The sequence below is a fragment of the Apostichopus japonicus genome, chromosome 23 (genome assembly GCF_037975245.1).
Source record: "Apostichopus japonicus isolate 1M-3 chromosome 23, ASM3797524v1, whole genome shotgun sequence".
NCBI classification, from domain to species: Eukaryota; Metazoa; Echinodermata; class Holothuroidea; order Aspidochirotida; family Stichopodidae; genus Apostichopus; species Apostichopus japonicus.
The window spans coordinates 14,843,928-14,865,015 of NC_092583.1; the positions used below are offsets into that span (position 1 = coordinate 14,843,928).

Consider the following 21,088-nt stretch of genomic DNA (forward strand, 5'->3'; position numbering starts at 1 on the left):
TGATCAAATATCTGGTTACATTTTAGAAGTTCTTAATGACTTTCATAGGTGCTAGAAATGGGGAGCGGTCAACGTAAATGTCAAATCTTTTCCAGAACTGTTTGAAACTGTAGATCAGAGTGTAGAAAGAAGCCAATGCATCCAGAATCAATATATCAAAACTGGGGTGTTTCTGTATTTTGGGAATTTTTTTTTATTTGGGTATATACAGTACTCATAAGTGTATTCTTTATTTTGTTGACAAATTCCCAGTGGGGACTTTTTGGGTCAATTGAAACTTGTTTGTGTGTTTGTGATGTTACAGTGAAGGTGCTTTGATTATTGGAAAAAAAACATTGTAAAAATAAAATATATAGAAGCTGTTTTTCTGTTAATTTGGTGTTTATCATATGTAGGGGGCTTTCAATGTTTCAGATAAATAGCAATTGTTTTCCCAGGTACTTTGGTGGCATTTCAGTCTAGTGGCTTTCATTGAATGTATGTAAATCTGTAAAATGGATATAAATCTTTAAAATTTCTTTCAAAGTTTTACTTTGGGTAGTTTGCTGCATTTATTTTACAGCTGATTAAATTTTGCTCAACTCAAGGTTTATTTTGGGATTTCTTAATTTCTTTCATTCTGAGATCGACTTTAGATCATGTTAAATGTTTAGTTAATTGCCTACAACTGTTTAAAGTATATTTTATTACTTTTAGTACATTTATAGTCTTGTCACCAATTAGATTTTGCAGACCAGATTTCTAGTACTGAGACCACCCTAGCGTGTGTCCTAAGTTCAAATGTTTCTATTTCAGTGAAACATAAACATAATGATTCATAAATGGCGTTATCACTCTGCTAGTCATAATTATAGCAATAAAAAAAACGCAACCAAAGAAGACGGTAACTTTGATTTTTTCGTTGTCTGTGTGTTTATTTTTTTGTTTTTATTGCTTGTTTGCCTCACCATATCTTAAAGCATCACAACTTTCTCTGACCCTGCGTATTTAATGTGGTTGATGTTTTTGTCAGAAGCTTCTCATTCAACTATGAAATTTTACCACAGTTTGAATAAGAGGTGATATTTGGTACAAAATACAATTGGTAACACATGGGTAGAAGACAGAGTGTGTTGGGGGGGGGGGGTAGAGGGTTGTGGAGAGGAAGGGATTAGGAGAAATGGAGCCTACTTTACTTGAAAATATACAGTAAGTTAATGAAAAAAAAGACTTTTGCATGTAGCTAGCTGGGAACAATAGTCCAGTCTTTAAGTCAGTTAACAATGCTTTTGAGTTCCCTTGAAAGCATTGTTGATAGTCTGAATGTGCAGACTACAATATCTCTGTTAAGTCTTAAAAGCATTCCCCGATTTTCTTGTGGATTTTAATGGCTATTAACATATTAATAGCAATGATTTTGACTTCTCTTGGAAGCATTGCTGATGGTCTCTGAATTTGCAGACTACAATACCTCTGATAGTCTTAAAGCATTGCACATTTTTCTTGTGGATTTTAATGGCTATTAACAAATTAATAGCAATGCTTTTTATTTCTCTTGAAAGCATTGTTAACGATCTGTGAATTTGCAGACTACAATGCTTTTTTCCGTCTTCAGAGCTTAATATTTGATGTTCGATGTTCAATGTGCAGTGATTTTGTTGTGTTTTCATCTGTACCCTATAGTTGTTAGTATGATTGCGAAGGTTTTTCTCTTTAGTATTTTAACTTACTATCCTGTAGGCTTCCTTCTTCATCTGTCTTATCACTTTAACCATAACTCTATTTCTTCCAGCACCCGAGCCGCCCCCCTCTAGGCCTCATTTCACAACCCGTCTCGAGCCTGATCTTAGCATCCCTAGTGATGAGACACTTACATTGAAATGTAAAGTTGGTGGTTATCCACCACCAAAAACCACATGGTACAAAGATGGTACCCCTCTAAGAAATGAACCCCCTTACGAGATAAGCACTCGTAATGGAGAGGCGGTGTTAAAGCTACCACAGGCAGAGGAGGATGATGGTGGTGTTTATTCATGTTTGGCTACCAATCCATCAGGACAGGACTCTACCAGTTCCAACGTCACTGTTGCAGGTTGGTTCTTCTAACATGGTTAACATGCATGATCAGGGAAACATCCGTTAGGGCCAGTTATTGGGCAGGGGAGGAGATGAGGTAGTGTGGGGTGGAGAATGAAAATTTTCTCTTCAGAAAATGTAGACTTCTAACTGTCTTTTCAATGGGAATCTTTGTTTCTTCGAACAAGAATCAAGTTTTTGTTATGGTGTCATTTCCTACAGATTTCAGTTATATACAGTAGTTGATCTATCTAAATATTCATATCCAGTTATCTTAAAATTTCAATTTATCTCAGTTAATTAATTTTTTATTTGCAATTATAATATCTGATTTGTGAAATAAGTATTATCATCAAGGAATAAATTTCTAGGGGCCCCCGGTAGAAAAGTCGCACAGAAGTGAGAAAACGCCAAATTTATCAGTTTATTTATTAGAAAGACACTTTTTGAGTGATTTGTTTGTTTCAGCTTCATCTTCAGACCAATTTCTTTCTGTACTATTTTAATACTGGCAGTTATCTATATGTACTAAAATCTATGACTTTGTCATTCTAATATGGAATTTTCTCTCAAGTACCTTAATAGTCCCAAAATACTGTGATGTTGCTGATGGGTGTTGTGCACAATCTTAGCTACACCCTGCCCATGTCCTAAAACTCATATCCTATTCTCCTTCTTTTGATTGCCTTTTCTAACAGCTTAGCTCTTTTCTCACTTCTTATGATCAAGCAGTTTCATTATATTTTTAGCCTTTTCAAAATTATGGAAACAATTTCATTTGAGCTGCAATAGTTTCTAATATTTTGAAAAAATTTACATAAATTTGTTTGATTTGTAAGAATCAGCAAAACGGTATTTTTTCCTGTTCCCTTATCAAACACATGAATGTTGAATTTTTTTGTTGAAGTGTTGAAGTTAACACTGAAGGTTTTGCTTAACATTGAGAGTAGATCAGATCACCATTATCACTAAAGTAGTTTTCAAATATCCAACGACTAAATGAACATTCTAGTGTTTATATTTAGAGAGCCCCTTATTCTCCAACCCCACCCTACCTGTACCTCATCCCCTCCCCTCCCTCACAAGTATATGATAGAACAGAAATATATTAATTCACAACATAAAGTGTACAGTAACATCAAGTTTTCAAAATAGTCTAAACCACTTTAACCGTAGCCCAGAACATGTACAGAAATCAGTTGTCCTGATATCTCTGATGTAGGCAAGAAATAAAGCAGCTCTGCCATCATTGTTAACATGTAATAATAATAATAACAATAATAACATGTTAATTAGGTTGTTTACACAGCTTACTAGTTCATCGATTAATCACTTGTTTGTTGGGCAACATTGTTTTGTTGTATCTGGTTGTTTGTTATAAAGTGAAAACAATTGGAAATATGCTAAAAGACTTTATAGTATTTTTGAGTACCAAAGATGCAATGTTTATAGTGAAGTGACTCACCTAAACCTGGGAAGAGTAATGTTGTATGCCACTCCATATATGCATAATAAGAACAGAAAGAATGAACACAGGATTATCAAAATGAAGGGAGGAAAAGTAATGAAAGGAGTCCATTTAATCCCAAGTGCAATGCAGTATATGATATTAAACTTTCAGTTACAATTGATTTAACTTTCTAGAGGCCATTGAAATTAGTTGCCTTGATTTTGAAATGTTTATCAGGAAGGGTGAGAAGACATTATCCATTATTCCGATTTCCATGTAGCTCCCGAACCTCCACCGTCCAAGCCACATTTCATTTCACGTCTCGAGCCAGAGATGACCATCCCAAATGGTGACCCCTTGCACCTGAAATGCAAAGTCGGTGGATACCCGCTACCAAAGACCACATGGTACATTGACGGTAACCCCTTGAAAAATATACCCCCGTACGAAATTGCCAGCCGTGGAGGTGAGTCGTCATTGAGGATACCTCAGACCGAAGAAAATGACGGAGGGGTGTACTCATGCCTGGCAACCAACCCGTCTGGGCAGGATACAACTAGCAGCAATGTCACAGTTGAAGGTAGGCATATACTACTACTATACACCCAGTGTTTTTATATTGCCATGTATCGGTCATCATTATTAACAGCACTAACTCATAAGCTCCTCTTTAATAGTTACTCTTATCTCTATAAACATTCCACTTCTTCTACCCCTCTAGTTTTTATCTAAGAAGGGTTTCTTGATTCCTTTTGCCAAAGAGATTATCCAAACCTCTGTTGGTTAATGATTTGTATCTGATGTCTTCAGTTGAATACAGCAAACACAATTTTGTTGGACAAGAACATACTGGCTTCTTACATCGTATTAAGTACTCTGCAGTGGTATTTTACACCAATTCTTGTCTTCTAATCTTCATTTCTGTGATCTTAAATATATCTTCTCCTTGTTTCCGTATAAAGTCAACCTGTCTGTCTGTTAAGCCCAATTTATGTTATCACAACAGATGAGCTAGCTGGCTGTTAAAGTATATAGTGGTTAGTTCACAATTGTGTAAACTTAGCTGAAACGGGCAAATATTTCCTTCAACTTCAGTGAATGTGCGTTTACTCTCCTAAATGAACAAGAACAGGCGGTGGTGGGTCAGTCTGTCTGTCCTACAGGTCAAAATGTCTGGGTTTTGTTTCTTGATTGCACATTGATATTGTGTAGTCTTTTATGCATTGGTTAGACTCTCTTTGCATCATTCAAACTGATTGATGGTTCCATGATCCATGGATGTGTTGTGTCATGTGTGTTTTATTGAAGATAGGTGCATAGATGTTTTTGACCTGCTAGATTTACAATTTGTCATTTGAACACTAGTGTAGCCAGGTGTTTGTCAGCCCCTCCCCTCCCCTCTCCTCCCCCTCTCCTCCCCCTCTCCATCCTCTGCACCTGACAAGGAAAGAAAGATATTCTAACATGAGACTAATTAATTTAGCTATTAACCCAGCCCCCTGAATCACCCATTGGCAAGCCCCATCATTAGTTCAGTTTTCCTGATTTCTTCTCTCTCCTGTTATATTTTAACAAGTAAATCATAATTCTTTCTCTATTAATAACATTGGTAACTTTTCATCCTCAAACTCTCTTCCTGTCTTTAATCATACTCCATTCACTCCTTCCTCATTCTAATCCAGCTCCTGAGCCACCCCCATCTAAACCCCACTTTACCTCTAGACTGGAGCCAGAGCTCAGTCTTCCTGATGGTGAACCATTGGTACTAAAATGTAAAGTAGGAGGATACCCACCTCCAAAGACCACATGGTATAAAGATGGTACTCCCCTCAAGAATGAGCCACCATTTGAAATTACAAGCAGAGGTGGTGAAGCTAGTCTTAGGATACCAGAAGCAATGGAAGATGATGGTGGGGTGTATTCATGTTTAGCTACGAACCCATCTGGACAAGACTCAACCAGTAGCAATGTTACAGTTGCAGGTTGGTGTTTTGTTGACATTTATTGGAACAGAGCGCTTTCATGATGTATTTCAAAAATTCATACATCGTAACATAGCAAGATAACATATTTAGTAATGCAGTTGTGAGAGATTGTGTATGTAGCTTGCTATAACTTAAACTTAGCGGTTAACTGTCTTTTCTATATTTTGGCGTAGAAGAAGGGAAATTTTATTACATAGAACAACTTCTATACAGTCTTGGGAGTGTGATTTAACATCAACTGACAAGTACTTTCATTGCATGCCTTCAGTTTTCTTGCCTTTACATTGTATTGTATAGTGTACTTCTCCTTTCTCTCATATTTAACCCAACACATCAAGATCTTTTCTAATGATATTTTCATACCTTTCCTCTTGCTCGCCAAATTTAGCTCCTGAGCCACCCCCATCTAAACCCCACTTTACCTCTAGACTGGAGCCAGAGCTCAGTCTTACTGATGGTGAACCATTGGTACTAAAATGTAAGGTAGGAGGGTACCCACCTCCAAAGACCACATGGTATAAAGATGGTACTCCTCTCAAGAGTGAGGTACCATATGAAATTACAAGCAGAGGTGGTGAAGCTAGTCTTAGGATACCAGAAGCAATGGAAGATGATGGTGGGGTATATTCATGTTTAGCTACAAACCCATCTGGACAAGATTCAACCAGTAGCAATGTTACAGTTGCAGGTTGGTTCTCAGTTCAACAGTTTCTTAATTTCTGGAACATGTATACTCAAAACAACCTCCAAAGTTTTAGTTCAATGGATTGGGAGGAGCAAGATATTGACATATAGATAAAATCTACAAAACTTGTCTTTGGTAAATATTTTTGGGTTACAACATCTTGGCATAAAGGCAAGGTACTGTGAGCTTTGTATCTATTGTGGCCAATTCAGTCTAAGTAATTTTGTCTCATAACACTTTCATCCTGGTGCAAGTTCCTTTCTCAGCCTTCCTTATTATATCTATCACATAACCATCACTTGTATATTCCTTCCTAATATTCCTTCCCTTTCCCTTCCATTCTTCTTGCTCCCCATATTTTAGCACCTGAGCCACCCCCATCTAAACCCCACTTTACCTCTAGACTGGAGCCAGAGCTCAGTCTTACTGATGGTGAACCATTGGTACTAAAATGTAAGGTAGGAGGGTACCCACCTCCAAAGACCACATGGTATAAAGATGGTACTCCTCTCAAGAGTGAGGTACCATATGAAATTACAAGCAGAGGTGGTGAAGCTAGTCTTAGGATACCAGAAGCAATGGAAGATGATGGTGGGGTATATTCATGTTTAGCTACGAACCCATCTGGACAAGATTCAACCAGTAGCAATGTTACAGTTGCAGGTTGGTTCTCAGTTCAACAGTTTCTTAATTTCTGGAACATGTATACTCAAAACAACCTCCAAAGTTTTAGTTCAATGGATTGGGAGGAGCAAGATATTGACATATAGATAAAATCTACAAAACTTGTCTTTGGTAAATATTTTTGGGTTTCAACATCTTGGCATAAAGGCAAGGTACTGTGAGCTTTGTATCTATTGTGGCCAATTCAGTCTAAGTAATTTTGTCTCATAACACTTTCATCCTGGTGCAAGTTCCTTTCTCAGCCTTCCTTATTATATCTATCACATAACCATCACTTGTATATTCCTTCCTAATATTCCTTCCCTTTCCCTTCCATTCTTCTTGCTCCCCATATTTTAGCACCTGAGCCACCCCCATCTAAACCCCACTTTACCTCTAGACTGGAGCCAGAGCTCAGTCTTACTGATGGTGAACCATTGGTACTAAAATGTAAGGTAGGAGGGTACCCACCTCCAAAGACCACATGGTATAAAGATGGTACTCCTCTCAAGAGTGAGGTACCATATGAAATTACAAGCAGAGGTGGTGAAGCTAGTCTTAGGATACCAGAAGCAATGGAAGATGATGGTGGGGTATATTCATGTTTAGCTACGAACCCATCTGGACAAGATTCAACCAGTAGCAATGTTACAGTTGCAGGTTGGTTCTCAGTTCAACAGTTTCTTAATTTCTGTCAAGAGCATGTGTACTCAAAACAACCTCCAAAGTTTTAGTTCAATGGATTGCGAGGAGCAAGATATTGACATATAGATAAAATCTACAAAACTTGTCTTTGGTAAATATTTTTGGGTTACAACATCTTGGCATAAAGGCAAGGTACTGTGAGCTTTGTATCTATTGTGGCCAATTCAGTCTAAGTAATTTTGTCTCATAACACTTTCATCCTGGTGTGAGTTCCTTTCTCAGCCTTCCTTATTATATCTATCACATAACCATCACTTGTATATTCCTTCCTAATATTCCTTCCCTTTCCCTTCCATTCTTCTTGCTCCCCATTTTTTAGCACCTGAGCCACCCCCATCTAAACCCCACTTTACCTCTAGACTGGAGCCAGAGCTCAGTCTTCCTGATGGAGGACCATTGGTACTAAAATGTAAAGTAGGAGGGTACCCACCTCCTAAGACCACATGGTATAAAGATGGTACTCCCCTCAAGAATGAGCCACCATTTGAAATTACAAGCAGAGGTGGTGAAGCTAGTCTCAGGATACCAGAGGCAATGGAAGATGATGGTGGGGTGTATTCATGTGTAGCTACAAACCCATCTGGACAAGACTCAACCAGTAGCAATGTTTCAGTTGCAGGTTGGTTCTTAGTTTAACAGTTTCTTAATTTCTGGAACATGTATACTCGAAAACAACCTCCAATGTTTAGTTCAATGGATTGCGAGGAGCAAGATATTGACATACAGATAAAATCTACAAAACTTGTCGTGGGTAAATATTCTTGGGTTTCAACATCTTGGCATATAGGCAAGGTACTGTGAGCTTTTGTATCTGTTTTGGCCAATTCAGTCTAAGTAATTTGTCTCATAATGCTTTCATCCTGGTACAAGTTTCTTTCTCAGCCTTCCTTACTATATCTATCACATAACTATCATTTGTATATTCATTCCTAATATTCCTTTCCCTTCCTTTCTTCTTGCTTGTCATATTTAGCGCCTGAACCACCCCCATCTAAACCCCACTTTACCTCTAGACTGGAGCCAGAGCCCAGTCTTCCTGATGGTGGACCATTGGTACTAAAATGTAAAGTAGGAGGGTACCCACCTCCTAAGACCACATGGTATAAAGATGGTACTCCCCTCAAGAATGAGCCACCATTTGAAATTACAAGCAGAGGTGGTGAAGCTAGTCTTAGGATACCAGAGGCAATGGAAGATGATGGTGGGGTGTATTCATGTTTAGCTACAAACCCATCTGGACAAGATTCAACCAGTAGCAATGTTACAGTTGCAGGTTGGTTCTTAGTTTAACAGTTTCTTAATTTCTGTCATGTATACTCAAAAATAACCTCAAATGTTTAGTTCAATGGATTGGGAGGAGCAAGAGATTTACATATATAATAAAATCTACTTCAAAATCAGTTTTTGGTAAATATTATTTGTAACAACTTGGCATAAAGGCAAAGTACTGTGAGTTTTTGTATCTATTTTGGCCAATTCAGTCTAAGTAATTTGTCTCATAACACTTTCATCCTGGTGCGAGTTCCTTTCTCAGCCTTCCTTACTATATCTATCACATAACCATCATTTGTATATTCATTCCTAATATTCCTTTCCCTTCCTTTCTTCTTGCTTGTCATATTTAGCGCCTGAACCACCCCCATCTAAACCCCACTTTACCTCTAGACTGGAGCCAGAGCTCAGTCTTCCCAATGGAGAACCTTTGGTACTCAAATGTAAAGTAGGAGGATACCCACCTCCAAAGACCACATGGTATAAAGATGGTACTCCCCTCAAGAATGAGGTACCATATGAAATTACAAGCAGAGGTGGTGAAGCTAGTCTTAGGATACCAGAAGCGATGGAAGATGATGGTGGGGTGTATTCATGTTTAGCTACGAACCCATCTGGACAAGACTCAACCAGTAGCAATGTTACAGTTGCAGGTTGGTTCTTAGTTTAACAGTTTCTTAATTTCTGGAACATGTATACTCAAAAACAACCTCCAATGTTTAGTTCAATGGATTGGGAGGAGCAAGATATTGACATATAGATAAAATCTACAAAACTTGTCGTGGGTAAATATTCTTGGGTTTCAACATCTTGGCATATAGGCAAGGTACTGTGAGCTTTTGTATCTGTTTTGGCCAATTCAGTCTAAGTAATTTTGTCTCATAACGCTTTCATCCTGGTGCGAGTTCCTTTCTCAACCTTCCTTACTATATCTTTCACATAACTATCGGTTGTATATTCATTCCTTATATTCCTTTCCCTTCCTTTCTTCTTGCTTGTCATATTTAGCACCTGAACCACCCCCATCTAAACCCCACTTTACCTCTAGACTGGAGCCAGAGCTCAGTCTCACTAATGGTGAACCATTGGTACTAAAATGTAAAGTTGGGGGTTACCCGCCTCCTAAGACCACATGGTATAAAGATGGTACTCCCCTCAAGAATGAGCCACCATTTGAAATTACCAGCCGAGGTGGTGAAGCTGTCCTTAGAATACCAGAGGCAATGGAAGATGATGGTGGGGTGTATTCATGTTTAGCTACAAACCCATCTGGACAAGATTCAACCAGTAGCAATGTTACAGTTGCAGGTTGGTTCTTAGTATAACAGTTTCTAAATTTCTTTCAAGAACATGTATACTCGAAAAAAGCCTCCAATGTTTAGCTCAATGAATTGGGAGGAGCAAAAGATTTGCATATATAGATAAAATCTACAAAGTTTGTCTTTAGTAAATGTATTTGGGTTACAACATCTTTTTATAAAGGCAAGGTACTGTGAGTTTTGGATCTATTTTGGCCAATTCAGTCTAAGTAATTTTGTCTCATAACACTTTCATCCTGGTGCGAGTTCCTTTTTCAGCCTACCTTACTATATCTTTCACATAACTATTGGTTATATAATCTTTCCTAATATTCCTTTCCCTTCCTTTCTTCTTGCTTGTCATATTTAGCGCCTGAACCACCCCCATCTAAACCCCACTTTACCTCTAGAGTGGAGCCAGAGCTTAGTCTCCCTGATGGTGAACCATTGGTACTCAAATGTAAAGTAGGAGGGTACCCACCTCCTAAGACCACATGGTATAAAGATGGTACTCCCCTCAAGAATGAGCCACCATTTGAAATTACAAGCAGAGGTGGTGAAGCTAGTCTTAGGATACCCGAGGCAATGGAAGATGATGGTGGGGTGTATTCATGTTTAGCTACAAACCCATCTGGACAAGACTCAACCAGTAGCAATGTTACAGTTGCAGGTTGGTTCTTAGTTTAACAGTTTCTTAATTTCTGGAACATGTATACTCAAAAACAACCTCAATGATTAGTTCAATGGATTGGGAGGAGCAAGAGATTTACATATATAATAAAATCTACTACAAAATCAGTTTTTGGTTAATACTATTTGGTATTGGCCTAAAGGCAAGGTACTGTGAGCTTTTGTATCTATTTTGGCCAATTCAGTCTAAGTAATTTTGTCCATAACACTTTCATCCTGGTGCCAGTTCCTTTCTCAGCCTTCCTTACTATATCTATCACATAACCATCATTTGTATAATCTTTCCTAATATTCCTTTCCCTTCCATTCCCTTCCTTTCTTCTTGCTTGTAATATTTAGCGCCTGAGCCACCCCCATCTAAACCCCACTTTACCTCTAGACTGGATCCAGAGCTCAGTCTTGAAAATGGTGAACCTTTGGTGCTTAAATGTAAAGTTGGGGGTTACCCACCTCCAAAGACTACTTGGTACAAAGATGGTACTCCCCTCAAGAATGAGGTACCATTTGAGATTACAAGCAGAGGTGGTGAAGCTAGTCTTAGGATACCAGAGGCGATGGAAGATGATGGTGGGGTGTATTCATGTTTAGCTGCCAACCCATCTGGACAAGACTCAACCAGTAGCAATGTTCTTGTAGCAGGTTGGTTATAACATGCATTATAACATATCTCCTTGAACTTTGGAATTTTTTCATGTCAGCATTTGTTCTAACTTTTGAATAACCAAAAATAGTAAAAGGATGACTTATATTCACAAAGAGGGATGAGTCACTGAAGATATTAATTGTTTGAGTCACAGTCAATCTGGTGTCACAAAATTGTTTCAAATGTACACTTGTTTGGTGTTTCCCATGGAAGGGGGGAGGAGGTGTGGGAAATGGGTTCTGAATTTTGAGATTCTACTTCTGTTAGCAGTTGCATTGATTGGAAACTAGTCAATAGTTTTATACGTAACATTTAGCTACTACTCATAACTTATCCTGTCTTTCATAATTTCCCAATAATATTTGTTCAACTTTACTCACGTCTTTCATATTGCTATTGGCCTTTTTTTCACTTGTTTCTATTAATTGCCATCATTTTAATGTAACATCTTTTCATCATTTTATTCCTGATACCATTTCTAACCATTCCTCCTTAATACCTTGTCTATTATACTTAAAGCTCCTGAGCCACCCCCATCTAAACCCCACTTTACCTCTAGACTGGAGCCAGAGCTCAATCTTACTGATGGAGAACCATTGGTACTCAAATGTAAAGTAGGAGGATACCCACCTCCAAAGACCACATGGTATAAAGATGGTACTCCCCTCAAGAATGAGCCACCATTTGAAATTACAAGCAGAGGTGGTGAAGCTAGTCTTAAGATACCAGAAGCAATGGAAGATGATGGTGGGGTGTATTCTTGTTTAGCTACAAACCCATCTGGACAAGACTCAACCAGTTGTAACATCCTTGTTGCAGGTTTGTTGAACATGTTTGTACCTGTGCAAGGAAATGTAACATCCGTGTCTGACCTTTGGTGGATCCCAACAACCAAAATTTTTCTGACCTTTGTTTTAATATTTGACATCACAAAGTTCCAAAGTTGAACAAGTTTTGAAGTATCAATCGGTCTCTTTCTCCGAATCTAGAGGCAATATTAATTACAGTAGATTGTTTTGAATGAGATGTACTTAGCATGCTGGAATGGTTGGTTAGATAAACTCTTTGGTTCTCATACTTAACAGTCCTGTTAATTAAAGTCTTTCTAATGTGTACAATTAACATTTGAGTCATTTGCTATTAATAATAAATAATGAAATTGCTATGGGTACATATCATTTGATTTTCCATCCTTCTATTATTACCATTCATCCCAACCATCATTCTTAATTTACTCACTATATTCTTTCATTAATATCTATCTTTAATAATTTTGTAACACACCTCCCATCTGAACTCTCTATCTTTCTTTATTAGTACTCCATTCACTCCTTCCTCATTCTTATCCAGCTCCTGAACCACCCCCATCTAAACCCCACTTTACCTCTAGACTGGAGCCAGAGCTCAGTCTTACTGATGGTGAACCATTGGTACTCAAATGTAAAGTAGGAGGGTACCCACCTCCAAAGACCACTTGGTATAAAGATGGTACTCCCCTCAAGAATGAGGTACCATTTGAGATTACAAGCAGAGGTGGTGAAGCAGTCTTTAGAATACCAGAAGCGATGGAAGATGATGGTGGGGTGTATTCATGTTTAGCTACGAACCCATCTGGACAAGACTCAACCAGTAGCAATGTTACAGTTGCAGGTTGGTTGACTGGATAATTTCAGCATGAAATATGGCATCAGAAACATGTATAAGTTTATAAGAACTTATGATACATTTGTAGAGGGAGAATGGTTAAGCTCTGAGGGCAGTTGCTGGTCAAGATCTAGTGATGGAGGATTCAATTGTTTCTGACTACAATGCAATTCATTATTGCAGTATGCATGTGTTGACTTGATTTATTCATCCAAATACTTCTCTTCACTGTGGTCAAACTTAATATATAGGTGTGTAGTATTAATACTTTTCCTTGCTTCAGAATATCTTGAATATTGCCCCATCCTTACTCCGAGATATTCTATTCTTGTGCTCCAGGGGTTCTCAATTAATTTTTCAACAAGAGGCAGAGAACAACATTGGTTGGAGCAAACAGCCAGACAAAAGAAAATCTTACCATATCTACAGTAGCTTGAGCAATGCTTGTACGTTAGGCCCATTGGATGCTCATGCCTAAGACCTTAAACTTTCAGTGCAAGATTGTGAGCCCACTTTTCTTTCACTGGCTGTTTTTGGTCCATGGGTTACCTACTGAGAACTCCTGTTGTACAGTTACAACATTTATCCTGTAACCTAACATATTAATTACAGACTTACTTAACACATTTTATAATACTGTCTGCAGCTGCATTGGTACTTTTATTTCCTTGGTACTTCATTATCTCTCCATTTTCTAATCCTTTCTTGACTAATCCAGCTCCTGAACCACCCCCATCTAAACCCCACTTTACAGCTAAACTGGAGCCAGAGCTCAGTCTTAATGATGGTGAACCATTGGTACTCAAATGTAAAGTAGGAGGATACCCGCCTCCTAAGACCACATGGTATAAAGATGGTACTCCCCTCAAGAATGAGGTACCATATGAAATTACAAGCAGAGGTGGTGAAGCTAGTCTTAGGATACCAGAAGCAATGGAAGATGATGGTGGGGTATATTCATGTTTAGCTACGAACCCATCTGGACAAGACTCAACCAGTAGCAATGTTACAGTTGCAGGTTGGTTCTTAGCTCATTAATTTGATATTATGAGAAGAGTGCACTTTGAGTCTACTGCAAAGGTTCTGTCAATGGAATATGATTCATATGTAATAAAAAGTGTTACTTGGACCTAACTTTGATATCTGAAAATTTACAAAGTTGCAAATGCTTGGTAAATTTCTTCTACACTTTCGTCAAAGAAATCAAAATTGTGAATATAAAGGTTTGCATCAGTTATCCCATTAGTGATCTAACTTGGTTGCTCTCCTAACTTTCTCATAACGACAAAACACTTCTTAAATGAGTGGGATCTGCCAAGATATTTTCTAAAGGGAAAAGTGTAAATATGATCTAGGTTACATACAAGCTATTGTAGGATATGGAACCAAACTAGAGTATATTTATACAGGGTGTACCTCATACAAATCATCTAACTTATGAATAACGGAGATTTTATTAATCTTCGTTAGTTCCATGCCTGTCATATGAACCTCTTTGCCATGCATCTGTCCTCCTGCATTCTCCCCGACTCTAAACATCTCATGAATATGCATCATGCTGTCCTGATTTTGAAGTTTTTCCTACTCCCATTTTCTAACCCTTTATCAGCTCCAGAGCCACCTCCATCAAAAGCTCATTTCATCATTCGTCTCGAACCCAGCAAGGACCTCAATTATGAGGAACCGTTGGTGTTGAGGTGTAAAGTCGGTGGCTATCCACCGCCCAAGGTCATTTGGTATAAGGACGGCACACAACTTATTAATGAGGCGCCTTATGAACTGTTTAGCGACGGTGGAGAACAAAGCCTGTTCTTTCCTCAAACAGAGGAAGAGGATGGTGGTGTATTTTCATGTCTTGTCACCAACCCTACAGGCCAGGATGCCAGTTCTTGCAATGTCACAGTGGCAGGTTGGTGGTATTCAGTGGTTGGAAATTTTGTGGTCACTGTGGAATGAAAAGAAAGTTGTAAATATGCATTGCTCTGCTTTGAGCTTTGAGCTTTTGTATTATGTTGGCTGTTTGGAGAATATGCATGACAAATTAAAATATGCAACAAAAGTGTGCATGATAAAAACTCTTTTTGACTTTGTGCATTTTGAGTTAGCATTGTTACATGTCTGCTTTCTGTAAGTCGTCATTTCGGCAGATAACCCCCCCCTTCCCCTCCTCCCTCCTCCCTTGGTAGTCAAACCTTTCTTTTCTCATCTCTATAGTCACTTGAATTTGAAACTTCTGGTGAATTTGAAAACCTTAGAACTCTCTCTTTTTGACCTCTTCACTCCTTACATCTAAACCTGTATCTCACCTTTAACCACTCACCTAAAATAACATGAAATGAAAATAACTTTGAAAGCATCATAAATGACTTCTTACCTACCAACCTTCTTACTACAACTCAAAACCTAACCTATTCTATACTTCAGCTTTGCAAGCCTATCTCTTTTAGTTGCAATACTAGTTTCAAAATAAGTTTGCTTATGATGGTCAAATGTCTATAAAAAGGCAGGCCAACTTTCCAGTCAGCGAAATAGGTATTTTCTGATTTATAGCAAAACGTCTTGGGTACTATTCCTCTCTGCCATAGCTTGATAAATCTTGTTTTTGGTTACTAATAGAATACCTAATGGTCTGCTTTTTTCGTTAATTTCTAAAGTCCTTTTGAGTTTCGACACCTTCACGAACCTCTCAGTTCTGTGTCATATCTTACTTCACATATTTTTTCTCTTTGTTTTGTCTTCTTATCTCTCTTCACTTCATGAGTGATTTATGAGTGATACTGACTTCTTCCTCCTGAATTTAAATTGATTAAATTGATCTCATCATCTGATCTGTTCCAATTTAGCTACTGTTGCTAAGTGATGACTCTCCGTTTGGTGATGACACCCCTCGTAGCACCATCCGTGTGCCTCTACGATTCTATCCCATTTCTTTTTCGTTTACACCACCAGCTGTCACAAGTTTTCTTTGATTTAAAACTTGAGCAGACAACAGTTGATCGTTGTGCCTTGGCTGTAACAATCAGTGTTCTCATGTCACAGCTTTCTTATTTCTTGTACTGTCATTTTGTATTTTCACTTCAGCAGCAATTTATGTCAAGTGCTTTACTGCAAGATTTGCTTGTGTGTGGTAAAGTGAAGCAATGGCCAAATGCAGTTTCTTCTTTCAGCTCCTATATACTCTTCTTGTCAAAATTGTTCTACCCAGTATTCACAGTTTTTCACTTTCTCAATGTCAAAATGCACTTGTCACTTCAAGCCACATATCCTTATGTACTCTACTTATATATATAAACTATGATTATTTGCATGTTTCCTTCTGTAAAAACTTATAAAAGAAGGAAATAATAGAATCATGTCATTTGTAGTCTGACAATGCCATTAACAGTATTCATATCTGTCTGTTGAATGGGAAATTATCATTTCCTCCATGGAGTCATTCCGAATTTTGGAAACTGATATGAGCAATATGCAATGTTTTCACTTGCATCCCCTACCCCACACATGCAGTGTATGACCACTCTCACTAGATACTATTAGCTCTTAATTAATCTGTATAGGTTTTGCCACATGGAATTTTTTGAATAAATACTTTTTCACCGTTTCATTAAATAGTTCTTCCAAGTTGTCTATTGAAATTTCTTCCATATTTAGTCTTCTTCTTTGCTTTTTTCATTTCTTTATCATCTGTCATCATCTATTCATCTTCCTTTCCATCCATTCTTTATTCCCGCCTCTCATATAGCACCAGAACCACCTCCATCCAAACCTCATTTTATGAGCCGCCTTGAGCCCGATCTAAGCCTCCCTGACGGTGAAGCTTTAGTTCTCAAGTGCAAAGTTGGCGGTTACCCGCCACCTAAAGCCCTGTGGTACAAAGATGGCGTACAGCTAAGAAACGAAGCCCCTTACGAGCTCACAAGTGGACGAGCCGGGGATCAGAAGTTGACTATCCCTCAGTCTGAGGAGGGGGACAGTGGGGTGTACTCTTGTTTAGCATCAAACCCTTCAGGACAAGATACCACTAGTTGCAATGTCTCAGTAGCAGGTTAGACTAAGACCTTTCAGTAAAGTAAAGATAGTTTGGTTGTCAAATTTTGTGAATGTTCACTCTCCTTATTCAACTTAACAGATGAACACAATTTCTCCTTTTTAGTATATTCTGCAAAATAAAGCAACCTTTTCTGCTTTTCTTGTTGATCTTCTATGTGAGTAAATTGTCTCTTCACCAAAAAAAATAAACAAAAGCCAGCTGCTTGGCAACTTTTGGTAAACGGTAGAAGACAATACATAAGCTCAATAGTTGATTTGCTCGTAACTTGTCACAGGACAATGAGCAAATAGGTTACTATTGAGAGACTTAGATTATCATATCATCAATAGTTATTGTCTCTACATATACCCACCAAATTCCCTGTTTAACACCCTCTTTTACACCCACTTTTACGCCCTCTTTTACACCCTCTTTCCTCTCATGTAGCTGCAGAGCCTCCTCCAACTAGACCCCACTTCATCTCTCGTCTTGAACCCGAGTATAATCTCCCCGACGGGGAACCCATGACTCTGAAATGTAAAGTGGGAGGCTACCCACCCCCAAAGACAATGTGGTATAAAGATGGCATTCAGTTGAAGAATGAACCCCCCTATGAGATTAGTACACGTGGTGGGGAACAGACTCTAAAGATGCCACAAGCAGAAGAGAATGATGGTGGTGTTTATTCTTGTCTGGCTACTAACCCATCTGGGCAAGATTCAACCAGTTCCAATATTACCATTGCAGGTTGGTGAAGGTTGCCCATATAATGTTACCCGATTCTATCTGAAGCCAAGAGGACAAATTGTCCTGGAAAGGAGGAAGGTTCTTAGTTTATGGGTCCCTCCCACCTTTCCCCTATGTGAGGACAAACATGATTTCTAAGGTATACCTACATGAAATTGAAACCAGATTTGAAGTTGAACAAGGGCGGTGGTGAATGTGATATCTTTGATAGAGGAGTTTGAGGAATGAGGTTTTTTAAAAAGACCCGCCCTTTCTGATTAATTTTTCTTATATTCTTTCATGTCGCTGTCATTTTTCTCTATCCAGGTAATAGATATTAGTTTTCTTTAGCTTGACAATTTCTTCACGATCTATCCCTGTCATCTCTTTCATAATTATCTCTCTTCTTGAGCACCATTAATGAATATTCATTTGCCTTTAGTTTGTTAATTCACTACTTGATAAATTTTCACTACTCTTAAACTCTGCTTTCTCTATTCTGTATGTCCCATCATTTTCAAAATGTTCAGTTTTTTCTCATTTATTTCATTTTATTTATTTCATTTCATACTCTCTCATACTTCATTCCATACTTTCTCATACTTAGCACCTCAGCCACCACCTTCTAAGCCACACTTTACGTCTCGTTTGGAACCCGAACAAAACTTACAGAGCGGAGAACCCTTAGCACTCAAGTGTAAAGTTGGAGGATACCCGCCTCCAAAAATAACTTGGTTCAAAGATGGGGCTCCCCTTAAGAATGAACTCCCGTATGAAATAAGTAACAGAGGCGGGGAGTCTCTCTTGACAATACCTCAGACAGAGGAAGAGGATGGGGGTGTGTACACATGTCAAGCCTCAAATCCATCTGGTCAAGAGACCTCAAGCTCCAATGTCTCAGTTTCAGGTTTGTTAGATGAGAGAAAGTTTTCTATTATATGGTATGATAGAACATGCAGGAGGAGCATGGAATGTCCATGTTCATAGGGTTAGAATCTTGAGAGAAACTTGTTTGCTGTAGATATCTGTGATTATTGGCAAATGTCATGTTTTGGTTTAGAGACACATCCAGTTGGTCCGTCTTGTTTGTAGGACAATTCCAATTCTATGAAGATAACCATTGCAAAAGTATTGAAAGATTTGATAGCCACATATTTGATCCTAGAACCATGTCAAGGGATTTATGGGTGAAGATTGAGGTCCCTCTTCTTCTTGAAAATAATTTTTTTTAAAGAACTTCAAGATCCTTTTAAAAATAGTCATGTTATTGCTTCTTCCTGAAATATTGATGCTCTCAGAGGTCTTTCATCTCCATGGTGTTTACATCATTGATACATGGAAGGATTTCTGTTACATATTAAGTAGGATCATTGTAATAGAAAATTTCTTCAGAACATGCATTTACTATGGTATATTTTAATTGCAAAGTTGTGTTAATGTCTGGTTAATTTGTATCATGGGTCAGACATGCCAAATATGGGTCAATTTGAATATCTGCAGCTGGGGACATTCTTTGTCATATTACTTTTAATAAATGTATAGTTCATACCAAACTTACCACAGACTTTTTTTGCATTAAATCATTTTTCATTTTGGAAGTTGAATATATTTCATAATTTTTCATTTTTATTAGTCTCTATTTTGCTATATTAATGAAAGAAATAATTGGCTTAATACATAACCAATGGGTTTGTACCCTATTTCTTCATTGATATTCCTTCTGCATTATACTTGGACCATAGAAACTTACTTTCCAATTTAAGCTTACATTTGATTTTCAGGTTTTGTGTAAATAGTTTATAAGTTTCAACCTTTCCACTTATTTACTACTTTCTACTAATAACCTTTATGGTGGTGATTTCTCTGTGAACTCTTTCCTGCACTTTCTATCATTCTTTCCTTTTCATCCTATATTTTCAACCTTCTCTGGTAGCTCGTGAACCGCCTCCTTCTAAACCTCACTTCATCACTCGGCTTGAGCCAGAGCTGAACTTACCCAGTGGAGAACCTATGGTCCTCAAGTGTAAAGTGGGTGGTTACCCACCTCCAAAGACAATCTGGTACAAGGATGGCGTTTTGTTGAGGAATGAAGCCCCCTATGAGATATCTAGCAGGGGAAGTGAGGTCACACTTAAAATACCGCAGGCGCAGGATGATGATAGTGGGGTCTATTCTTGTCTAGCTACAAATCCATCTGGACAAGACTCCACAAGTTCTAATGTTACAGTGGCAGGTTAGTCCCCCTCCCCCCAATTTAGTACTAATTGTCCCCATTACCCTGTAGTATGTCCACTTCCTTGTCAGTCTGTCTTCTCTAACTCTTGTCCTTGTTGCAGAATATGACTAATAACTTAAGAAAGCAAAACGAATGGCCAGCGAGATGATCAAAAAGTACTTTTACTTTGCTGTTACAAAAGACAAGGATATCAGACGGACTTATGCAGAAGGAATCTTTCAGAAACAATTCATCCTAGCATGCACCGGTGATTTCCTAGGCCAATTTTAATTATTTCTTTTTCAATCTGTTTGACCCCTCACAGAACCAGAACCACCTCCATCTAAACCACACTTCACTTCACGCCTGGAGCCCGAGGTGGACTTGCCGAATGGTGAACCTTTGCAGCTCAAATGCAAGGTGGGAGGGTACCCTCCCCCAAAGATGACTTGGTACAAGGACGGCGTCCCTCTGAAGAACGAACAACCGTACGAGATCAGCTCAAGGGGCGGTGAATCGGTGATGAAGATCCCAGTGTGTGAAGAGGAGGATGGTGGAGAGTACACTTGTTTGGCAACCAACCCTACTGGGCAAGATACAACCAGGTCCAATGTGACCATAGCAGGTTTGTGAAATAGTCATGCATGTTATCTTTGGTGTGATATAAAGGTGGTTCCTTGGTTAGGGAAGTCCTTTGAATAATTTACCATATATTGCATGACATGACTAAATAGTCACCCTTGGTAACATTCAATCAAGCATTATCTTGATAGAATTTGCATCGTGTTCATATGAGCTGTATAGCCATACTCAGACCTGTGCATGTTGAATCATTCAACACTACATCCAACCCATGGTGATACAACGTCACTTTCAGATTTCATGGTGTCACTTTCATGTTGATTTTTTGCTCAATAATTATTGTAGGTCAGACTGGGCTATGTCTTGAGCCAAACTTTTATCGCCAAAACCGATAACTAAATGAAAGATTCACAGTTTCTAGGAATCAAAGAGTAAGGAGACTGTA

General features: G+C 38.4%; 1 protein-coding gene across 50 annotated transcripts in view; it reads left to right on the forward strand.

Moving 5' to 3' along the window:
* LOC139964732 (uncharacterized) overlaps positions 1-21,088 on the forward strand; it is a 390,976-nt gene that overhangs the window by 92,345 nt on the left and 277,543 nt on the right. For 32 of the 50 annotated variants that reach the window (XM_071966600.1, XM_071966625.1, XM_071966626.1 and 29 more), the window contains 21 exons: positions 1,772-2,071; positions 3,786-4,085; positions 5,188-5,487; positions 5,879-6,178; positions 6,539-6,838; positions 7,199-7,498; positions 7,863-8,162; positions 8,517-8,816; positions 9,169-9,468; positions 9,824-10,123; positions 10,484-10,783; positions 11,143-11,442; positions 11,966-12,265; positions 12,797-13,096; positions 13,809-14,108; positions 14,700-14,999; positions 16,833-17,135; positions 17,568-17,867; positions 18,454-18,753; positions 19,780-20,079; positions 20,387-20,686. In XM_071966600.1, the coding sequence (XP_071822701.1) occupies positions 1,772-2,071; positions 3,786-4,085; positions 5,188-5,487; positions 5,879-6,178; positions 6,539-6,838; positions 7,199-7,498; positions 7,863-8,162; positions 8,517-8,816; positions 9,169-9,468; positions 9,824-10,123; positions 10,484-10,783; positions 11,143-11,442; positions 11,966-12,265; positions 12,797-13,096; positions 13,809-14,108; positions 14,700-14,999; positions 16,833-17,135; positions 17,568-17,867; positions 18,454-18,753; positions 19,780-20,079; positions 20,387-20,686 (6,303 nt within the window). The remainder of the gene's footprint in view (positions 1-1,771; positions 2,072-3,785; positions 4,086-5,187; positions 5,488-5,878; positions 6,179-6,538; positions 6,839-7,198; positions 7,499-7,862; positions 8,163-8,516; positions 8,817-9,168; positions 9,469-9,823; positions 10,124-10,483; positions 10,784-11,142; positions 11,443-11,965; positions 12,266-12,796; positions 13,097-13,808; positions 14,109-14,699; positions 15,000-16,832; positions 17,136-17,567; positions 17,868-18,453; positions 18,754-19,779; positions 20,080-20,386; positions 20,687-21,088) is intronic. The other 18 variants (XM_071966621.1, XM_071966623.1, XM_071966617.1 and 15 more) reach the window with 18 other exon arrangements.